The sequence below is a fragment of the Podarcis cretensis genome (genome assembly GCF_951804945.1).
Source record: "Podarcis cretensis genome assembly, chromosome: 13".
Lineage (NCBI taxonomy): Eukaryota > Metazoa > Chordata > Lepidosauria > Squamata > Lacertidae > Podarcis > Podarcis cretensis.
The window spans coordinates 4,603,053-4,612,860 of record NC_137182.1 but is presented as its reverse complement, the minus strand read 5'-3'; the positions used below and the strand labels follow the sequence as shown (position 1 = coordinate 4,612,860).

Here is a 9,808-nt window from a genome sequence, read left to right as displayed (position 1 = left end):
GGAGCCCCGTCCGGGAGCCAATGGGCGCGGGGACGTCAGCGCGCGGCCCCGGCGCTCGTGACCCCGCGCCCAATCCCAGCCCCGGACGCGGCGGGCTCCCGGCCAGGCGGGGCGGGGCCGAGGAGCCTTGACGCAGAGGAAGGCGCGTGATTGACGCAAGCGGCCAGGCTAAATTTAGCCCCCGCGGAGCCGGTTGCGCGCGGCGGGGCCGGGGGCGCGCCGGGCGGGTCCCGAGGCGGCGGGCGACGGCTGCGCCGCTCCGGCCTGGCCCCCGCGGTGGGCGGGCGGGCGCCCGGCTGCTGCTCCGCCCGCGCGCAAGGGAGAGCTATTTCGGGAGCGAGCCAAAGATAGCGCGGGCGGGAAGTATTTATAGCGCGCCGCCGCCGCCGCCGCCGCCGCTTTTCCGGGGCGGGGAGAGGAAAATGCCGAGCCGGAGCCTCTGCCCCCGGGGCGAGAGCCGGAGCAGGGATTCCCCGCGCGGGCGGGCGGGCGGGGGAGGGCGGAGCCGCCGGGGCTGCCCCGGGCCAGCCTGACGCAATGGCGAGCGGACGGGGATCTCCCTGCCGGGGCGGGGACTCCGCCCGGAGCCGCGAAGCTGGGGGCCGCTCCTTGCCCGGAGCGAAGCCGCCGAGCCCAGACATCTGGAGCGGGACCGGACAACCTCCTGGCAGTGGCCGGCGCCCCGGCCCCCTCCGGCCCCCTCCGGCCCCTTGCTCGGGCGCATCTGGGGGCAGCGCTGGAACGGCAGATCCGCGATCGGTGGAGACCTGAGGATGTGCCGTGCACGTGCACGCAGGAGAAAGCCTCCCTGAAGCCATAGGGGATTGCCTCCCTAATAAATACCCGTAGAATTGCAGCCCGACCCTACCTGTGTTTACTCGGAAGTAAGCCCCACTGACTTCTATTGGATTTGCTCTCAGGTAAGTGTGTACAGGATTGTAGCTCTAGGGCAGCATCCTATGCGGTATTTACTTGAAAGTAAGTCCCCACCAGTTCAGTGGGACTTGTTTACTTGTTGTAAGTGACTGAATGGTTTTTCTCCGGTCCTTGCTGCAAACCAAACAGTCTTCCCATATCCTGGTACTGACAGCCCTGGAGGAGAAAAGCAAAACGTGTGAATACACCTTTAACATGCTAATAGTGAAATATGCACATGTATGCATTTAAAAATGTAGGGTCCAGTTGCACTGGGGTTGCTGCAGTGCATATGCATAAGTCCATATGCATCACAGGAATCTTCGTTACATTCCATAAGATTCCAGCTTTTGAGACCCCTTGCAGCTGATAAAAGTTGCAGATGGGTGGCTTCCCCTGTTTGCTCATGCAGTTCCTCACCTTGGTGTAAGCCTTTCCGCAGATGCAGACATGCTTTTCTTTCATTTATTTAAAAGCAATCTTCTGATCAGACAGATGACCAGATAAGTTCCATGAGCCAGTGGAGCAAAAGCTGTAATTCTTTGCAGTGGGTTTTTGGGGGGGCGTGTGTGGTTCTTTTTTATCACCATGTCAAATGGAATATTGTTGCCATTTTCCAGATGGGCACACCACACACTCCCCCCCCCCCAAAAAAAATTTGTTCCTAGGTGGCTCCGGGGCCAGTGACTCCATGCTGCCCTCTACTGCTGGACATCATAGTAGCTGCAGTAAAAACCTGCATTTCCTCCAGGGGTGCCATGGCTGGAAGGTTCCTTGGTGTGTGCGGATTAATCTTCAGCTGTTTTTCCTGCAGGCCCAGAAGAGAGACCATTCCCCACAACTTCTGTCGCTGATTGCCAGCCACACTCTGAATGAAAGGCAAGTTGGAGGGCCAGGAGAAGTCATGTGGGAGGGGGCCGTTCTCCTTCAACGTGATGAGTGAGAGAAGGGACCTGGGACTGCAATAAGGGTGGGGTGGCCTAACCTTGAGCTGTCCTGTGCAGGGGGGCAGGGGCAGTTCAAACACCCCCACGCCCCCTGGGCATTAAGTAGGTGTGAGTGCCTAACTTGGGTGCCAACCCATCATACAACTTTGGTGGAGGGGGAAGAGCAGGAAATCCCCTTGTGATTGGCTCAGAACTTTAGTGCTTTAGGTTTCTGTTTTCAGCATAGCCAGTCGCTCTGTAAGACCCCTTCTGAATAATGTTTTCTCTTTCTCTGTGGTTGACTTCCTCTAACTATACTGTTTTGGAGGGTTTGGGGGTATATCTCCTCCTTTTCCATGCTAAGAAAGTTCCTTTTTAATGGAGGGCAGGAAGAAAATAAAAAAAAATTGCTCTTGTGCAAATACTCTCCCTTGTTTGTGTTTTTTTTTCCTGAATCTGGTTCAGAAAACTGGATAACCCCCCTCCCCTGGCCAAATTCTGCCCCATGTAGCTTTCGTCAGGTTCCCCCCCCCCCAAGTTTCTAGCTGGAAAGTCTTTGCACATTTGCAGCCCTTGGTTGGTGGATGCTCTCTCTCTTACAGTTAATTTTTTTCTTCATACCTGGGTAACTGCTAAATCTTGAGAAACCCCAGCCTTGTCTGCAGAAAGCCTTTCATTGTCCGACTGATCAGCACAGGCCCACTGTTAAAAATGTAATCGTATCAGGGAAGTAATTGGGCTTTGCACAAGAGAAAACATAAACAAACCACAGATAGGGACTGTTGCAGGTGTGTATGTGTGTGTTCTGTAAGTTGACTTTATCCTACGAAGCAAACATGACTTCTGGAGGATAAATCAGTGCCCAGTTGATGGGAGAGAAAAGCAAACAGGTGTTCCACGTTACTGTATGAACACTGACTGGCAATAATGCCCTGAATCCTGAAACTATAGAGAATAGGCAATGAGGAGTCTTGGGGATGAAGGCACATGGAGCAGGCGTCAACTGCACTTTCTCTCATTAAGTCTATTACTGCAGTCTGATTAAAGACATTGTAATTGAGCTGTCACCTAAATATAAAGGTAAAGGGGACCCCTGACCATTAGGTCCAGTCGTGATCGACTCTGGGGTTGTGGCGTTCGTCTCACTTTACTGGCCAAGGGAGCCGGCGTACAGCTTCCGGGTCATGTGGGCAGCATGACTAAGCCGCTTCTGGCGGACCAGAGCAGAGCATGGAAACGCCGTTTACCTTCCCGCCGGAGCGGTACCTATTTATCTACTTGCACTTTGACATGCTTTCAAACTGCTAGGTTGGCAGGAGCAGGGACCGAGGAACGGGAGCTCACCCCGTCATGAGGATTCGAACTGCCAACCTTCTGATCGACAAGTCCTAGGCTCTGTGGTTTAACCCACAGCGCCACCCGCGCCCCTTGTCACCTAAATATACATATGGTCAAAACAATTTTGAACCAAGAAGCATGTTCTCTTTGTTTTTAGATGATGCCTGCATGTGTCTTCTTATGAGGCATTCCTTCTGTGTGAGAGTAGAATGAGAATGTCTCTTTTGTGACAGTATATGCCACCTGCAGTTTTTATATATATAGTTGTGTTGCAAAATCTGTATTTCCCTTAACAGGGACACTTTTTGAGTCAATGATTTTTTAAAAAATGATTACTTTAAATCATTAATTAATTAAATGTTGCAGCCTTGATTACCACCCCTTTTCTTTTTACTTACTTTGTCTTTTATAGGGCTGAGCGCTGATTCGGAAAATCCATGCTGAGCCCTGACACAAATTAAGCCCAAGCAACAAGGAGGAAATGTAACAGGGTTAAGACAAGGAATGGGCTCGCAACTAGATGCATTATACCGTAAAAGGAAATGTCGTCATAGTAGTAGTAGTAATAATAATATATATATTTATATATTTATATATTTATACCCCACCTTTTTCCCTGACAGGGACTCCAGGCAGCTGATAGATAAAAGAAGAGCTAAAAACAAAGAAAAAAACAACAATTAAAAACAATTAAACATTGTCAGAATTAAAAGTATATATTATGTAGATAGATCAAAATACATTAAAACCATACAGATAATCACAGTAAAAACAGCACAGCACCAGCCCTTTCATTAAAAGCCATCAATTCCCCAAAGCCTGTTGGAACAAGAAAGGGAGAATCATTCAAATAATTGGACTGCTAGCAATATTTTCACATTTGAGAGTTAAATCAGCTTTAATTTTTTTGTTTCTGCTGTTTATAGACAACCCATTGACCAAGGTCTTGTGGGCAGTTACTGAAAACCAACAAAGCACAGATATACACCTCAACAGAAAGATAGAGTAGAGATACATAGGATGGCCCTTGCATCTTCACCAAAGCTGGTGTTGTCCTGGCTGTCCAGGAATTGTGACTCTGCCAAAGGCAGAGGTAAGTTGTTACTGGACAAATGATCTAGGGCTTTCAGTATTTCTCCTTCTACTGCAAATGTAAAACAGCCCCTAATGAAAATATAAAGCAAACTAGTTCACAGTCTAAATTTATTTTCCTGTCCAAACTCAAATATTAGAAGATTTCAGACCTCTCTCTCTCTCTCTCTCTCTCTCTCTCTCTCTCTCTCTCTCACACACACACACACACACACACAAAATATGAGAGGAGTTTCCTAAGCCGCATGAAAACACACTCAGGCTTAAGATGGTTATGTTTTGAACATGAGTTAAGCTTTTAATTATAAAGCCCTCCTGCTGTTAATACTTGAGCTGAGGTTACTGCATACTGATATTTCTGTGAGAAAGTAGCTGAAGGTAAACTGGGTCATTTTGGTAACCTTAAGGTCCTATTACTGCCATGCAGTTTATCTGATCTCTGAAAAGTGTTCAGAATTCAGCACTAAAGCTGTTGGTGGTTGCCAGCCAGAGACTATGATACAGAACTGCCTTGGTCACCAGTTTGTGGGCCCAGTTCAAAATGCTGATGGTCTTCTTTAAAGGCCTAAACTGTACTGGACACACACTGCCTCCCCCAAAAAGCCACAATAGTCCAAGTAACAAAGAGCCAGACATTGTATTTCACAAACAGGTCACCCCATTCCTGATCCCCACGATTCTCCACAACTCTGTGAGACTCTGGGGGGCTTCTTGTCAGCAGCCCGACTTAAATTAGGTGATTATATATGTACTTGCCCATAATGTTTGACAGCATTAAAACATGTGAGGTGTCACCTTTGATAGAGTCTTCTCTGTGACTTCTCCAGCTTCTTGTTCCATAGTTTCAAACACTGTTCTGTGGGAAATTGCTGTCACATGTAGCTATAGCATGTGTAATGCTAGTTAATGCAAAAAGCAATTAAGACCACAGAGTTGTATTGCTAGACGCAGCTAGGTCATGCCCCTCACCTAGAAGGAAGGGAGTTAAATTTCCTGCTTTGGTCATTCTCTTTCACCATGTGAACTCTCAGATAAAGTTTGTGCCTGAGCCTGAACTTGCCCGCTATTAGTTCAGACCATGTGCTTAGAGCTGTTTCACTATATTTTGTACCCCAATATTTTTGCCTGTGTTTATATGCTGCTGCATGGATAAATGCATGAACCTGACTTTTGGAACTTTGTAAGTAAAGCATTTTAAAACTTCCCAAGGTGTGTGGTCTGTTCAGTGCTAAGAGGGGTAGAAATGGGGAAGCTCTGGTAGCGACTCAGAACAAGAAGTTTAAAAGGTTTAACAGCCTATATTCCCACAATATGCTGCTGCTTGTGACTTTTAAATCTCTGCTGGGGGCTGTCTGTTGCTGGAGAGCATGTTTAGCCCCACACTTTAGATCTAGGGATCCAGACAATTCTTTTATTAATTACCCCACACGTATGACCTACATCTATGAATCTATTTTCCCCACCTGCTCATCTGATCCAGCAATTCCCAAGCTCACCCAGATAATCCTGTTTGCTGTCACAATCTTTTGATTCTCTTTCAACCATACTGTATTCTATAAATTTCAGAGACAAACCCCTGGGGTTTTGTGTGATGTTCATTATCAGTTCTTCAAACATGATTAAATGTCTGCTTCCTTGCTCACATTATTATAACTGGGTTCAGCAAGAAGCTGCTTAAATCAGAACAGGTTACAGTGGTGCCCCGCAAGACGAACGCCTCGCAAGACGAAAAACCCGCTAGACGAAAGGGTTTTCCGTTTTTCGAGGCGCTTCACAAGACGAATTTCCCTATGGGCTTGCTTCGCAAGACGAAAACGTCTTGCGAGTCTTGCGAGTTTTTCCCTTCCCCCCCTTTTTCTAAGCCGCTAAGCCACTAATAGCGCTAAGCCGCTAAGCCGCTAATAGCCATGCTTTGCAAGACGAAAAAACCGCTAGACGAAGAGACTCGCGGAACGGATTATTTTCGTCTTGCGAGTCACCACTGTACTGACAAACTGTACATCTTAACAGACTATAGTCTTCATGAATGACACAAATTATGAAGCAATAACTTTGTGTAGGGGTACCAGATGAGGTTGCCCTCTCCCCTCTCCTTATTTCTTCCTTCCTTGAAACCCTGGCCCAATGATTAAGAGATGGCTGGGGGACTCAGGATCGCCTCTCCAGTCTGCTCATGGATGGGATGGCTGCCCTGGTGCCAGGTCCTTCAAAGTGGCCCCTCAGGATTATGCACACCTTATATCAGGTTGGAACACTGGGTGGTCATAATAACAATTTCTCTAAATCCGAATCTTAATCAATATAATCCCCTAACATCTGTATCTATCTGTTCTTTAAATTTCTCAATTACTGGGATGTCAATGTAGAAAAATTAGGGTGTGTGTGTGTGTGTGTATGGACCTTTATCCTGAATTGCCCTGCCCCCACCCATTTTTTAAGGAAAATTGAAAAAGACACTAAGTCATGGTTCAAACTCAACCTCTTCCTCTTGGATATGTTTACTTCACTGAAGATCGCAGTCCTCCCCAAGCTGTTGTCCTCGCTTGTTCCTGTGGCTTGAACAATCAGGGTGGGAAACTCTGACAAATTGATTCTGACGAATGGGTGGGATTTCCCGCACATCCAACTCTTATGATTCTTTTCAGAGTAAGCATTTATTATTCTCGCTCTGGAATGATCTGCTTAAGCCTTGGACTGACTTGGAGGCCTGTAATTGGAATAGCACCTTGACCCAGACAGTTTCCCTGTTCCCACAAGAAATGAAAGGGGGTTGAGAACTCCTTTTTTTGGGTGGAATTCGCAGAGGAAGCTTGCTCCTCCCATCTCTCTTGTGCTTCCCTTCTTACTATGTCATCCGCCTTTCTGTTGCCAACGTAGAGGGCCACTTCGAAGAATCTTAAAACACAGGGAATTGTTCTTGTTTCTATCATGATAATACTCCTTTTTCAGAAGAGCAACTCAAAAGCAAGTTGGAGGCACCCTCTGTGAACTGGTTGTCTGTATATTGGATTCATTGCTTTTTCTCAAACGGGACAGTCAAGTATCTGGGTCGCTGCCTGATTCAGCAGACAACTGCTTAGAAGCCACTTTGGCAAGTAAGCAGCATGTAAATAAATAAAGTGTGAACAATGGACTCAAAAAATGCACAGGGTGAAAGAGGGTGGTGGGATCCTTGCAGGAAGATGCTGGGACCACCTTTTAAAATATCCTGCCTCAGAATTCTACAGATGTCCCCATTTGAGATCCAAGAGATTCATGTTAGCACCATCTGTGACGTTGCAAGATATCCTGGGGTCTTCTAGTCATCAGATGGTGCAGCGTAGCCGCTCAGGCAGCAAAATGTCTTGGGGTGTGTGTGTGTGTGGCTCCAATAAATTAGGTTGCACCACTGTTGTGAAGTAAGAATTAAATATAAAGGTCAGACAGAAACCAGAGCCCTTGTTTACAAAATACACACTGCTGACAGGGGAATTGTGTGTTCTGTCCCTACCGCCACCCCCAAGTCTGCACACTGCAATTCCTCCGCAGAAAAGTGGCGCTGGAGTAGAGCCAGATTAAGTGGTCCACACAAAGGTATGACATCTAAACTGCTGCTTCCATCAGAGAAGCTATTTTTCAGTACTAGCACAATGAGGAAGATTTGCCAAAAACACTCACTGCAGACAAAGCCCGAAGCAGTTCGTTTCACCCTTTCTTTGGTGCTTCTGTGAATGAATTGAGCACCCATGCATGTGCTCAGCAAAGCACTCAAGGCAGAGCCAAACATACTTTAAGGATAAAGCGAGTGAAGAACCCGAGTGCTGCTTTCTCAAAGGCAGTTGCTAGGGAAGATTAAAGATCTCTCCAGGGAACTGCATGCTGTCATCAGCTCAAAGCTCTCACAGAAGCTGAGCTTCTTATGTTCACTGCAATAAAAGCAACAGCACACAGGACATCATCTTACCATGAGAGGTTTTGTCAAACACCCCAAGGCCAGAGAAAGTCAGCAGCCTAAGCTGTTTCAGAAGAGCTTTTCTCCAGTCCCAACAGTTGTCCTAATACCCAATAGAAAACACTTATTTGGTAATAGTATAAAATATAACATATTATAAAATTATATTAAATAATAGGAAATGTTTATTTTACCCTATTTATTATAGGGCCATAGTCATGGTTAAGTGAAGTCAACTGAATTGCCTCCCACCATTAAAATGAGAAATCAGGAGGGGAGTCAGGTAGAAGAAGGTTCAACAGATTGGCAGTGTGGAAGCAGTAAATATGAAGGTGGTTTCTGCCAACCTTGGGGTAGAAAAGAGAGGAAATTGGTTATTTTGAATTAGTTAAATGACATGTATTGTGCTTTTTTCTTCCATAGACTTTGCTGGGGTGGATTTTCCAGAAAGATTTATCCAATTATTTTGGGGTGTAGCCAGCTAGGTTCTGCTCAAGAGTAGATGTATGGAAATTAATTAACCTCAGTTAGTCATGTCATTAATTTTGGTGGGTCTGCTTTGAGTAGGTTTAACATTGGATGCAATCCAATGCATTTTGGGGAAATGGGTCATTGTTTTAGGTCAGTTGGTTGTACTTGTACCCATGAGTTGTTGTCAGAGCTGCCTCCAGGTCCCAGCTCACAGAGGACCAACGCTAGGCTGTAGTTATGTACAAAAGTCTTTATTGAGGTTCAGTTTCCATTTTAAAGCCGCAGCGCGCAGCTCTACGTCTCGACCTTAGACCGGCGAAGTCCCGTCTGAGTCTCCGCCCCTTCCACACCAGTTTAAGACTCTCGCTTTGCTCCACCTCTTCCTAAGTTCCTTTCTCCTCTGGGCCCTCCTGCCCGCTAAGGTTTCATCCTTCCTGGACTCCTCTGACGCTGACCCTGATGATTCTTCCCCCTCCTTCCGGCGGGCTTTAGGACCTGGTTCCCTATCCGGGCTACCTTCTGTGCCGCTCGCCTGTACATTTGAACTTGGCGCGCGCGCCCAGCCTGCAACTTTCCTCTTGACCGTTCCCTCGCTCTCTGATGGAGGCGTGGCCAACCCTGACTCATCTTCTCTCGCTGGTGGTGCATATGTGGGCTCTGATACCTGGGACTCCTCCCCCCCACTACGCTCTGGTGGGGAAGCTGGTCCTGATTTCCAACTGCTGCTCTGGGAGTCCCCGCTGGCCCCTTGCTTCTGGGGTGTCCCCCTTGGGTCCCCCCTTGCCCTGCCCATCGGCGCCCCCTTCTGTGAATCTTCCGATTCGCTGGAGAGGCTCACGGAATCTATTGGGCTGCTGTCATCTTCTCCTACGCTGCCCTCGGATTGCTCCCCCTCGCTCTCCATCTCCTCTCCTCCCTGCGCTCCCGCTGAGTCCCTGACAGTTGTGTTTGCAATTTTTATTTAAAAGGCACTTTGTTGGCCAGTGTAATCAATGGACTTGTTGGGGCTACTGTTGCCAGGCAGTACTTCTGGCCAGTCTGGGACAATAGAAGCTTGCAGTATTCTCACATCCCAAACTTCAGCCTTCAGTTTGCAGTTCAGGTAGAAGTTAGGTATGAAAGGAGGTGGGGAAAG

General features: G+C 47.4%; 2 protein-coding genes across 5 annotated transcripts in view; one reads left to right on the top strand and one right to left on the bottom strand.

Annotated features, from left to right (window-relative positions):
• The first annotated feature begins 265 nt into the window (after nucleotides 1-265).
• Nucleotides 266-9,808, top strand: part of LOC307201049 (uncharacterized protein) — an 86,792-nt gene continuing 77,249 nt past the window's right edge. Inside the window, exons 1-5 of one of the 3 annotated variants that reach the window (XM_079950186.1) lie at nucleotides 847-920; nucleotides 1,730-1,794; nucleotides 3,592-4,272; nucleotides 7,221-7,366; nucleotides 8,411-8,522. In XM_079950186.1, the coding sequence (XP_079806312.1) occupies nucleotides 8,462-8,522 (61 nt within the window). In that variant the 5' untranslated portion in view covers nucleotides 847-920; nucleotides 1,730-1,794; nucleotides 3,592-4,272; nucleotides 7,221-7,366; nucleotides 8,411-8,461. Of the gene's footprint in view, nucleotides 921-1,729; nucleotides 1,795-3,591; nucleotides 5,476-7,220; nucleotides 7,367-8,410; nucleotides 8,523-9,808 lie in introns of those variants that run through there. The other 2 variants (XR_013832492.1, XR_013832491.1) reach the window with 2 other exon arrangements.
• The window catches only part of LOC307201050 (uncharacterized protein), a 136,431-nt gene continuing 127,550 nt past the window's right edge, over nucleotides 928-9,808 (bottom strand). Inside the window, exons 3-5 of one of the 2 annotated variants that reach the window (XM_079950187.1) lie at nucleotides 3,788-3,834; nucleotides 2,463-2,543; nucleotides 928-1,092 (exon numbers count right to left, since the gene is read on the bottom strand). In XM_079950187.1, coding sequence (XP_079806313.1) covers nucleotides 1,009-1,092; nucleotides 2,463-2,543; nucleotides 3,788-3,834 — 212 coding nt within the window. In that variant the 3' untranslated portion in view covers nucleotides 928-1,008. Of the gene's footprint in view, nucleotides 1,093-1,788; nucleotides 2,544-3,787; nucleotides 3,835-9,808 lie in introns of those variants that run through there. The other variant, XR_013832493.1, reaches the window with a different exon arrangement.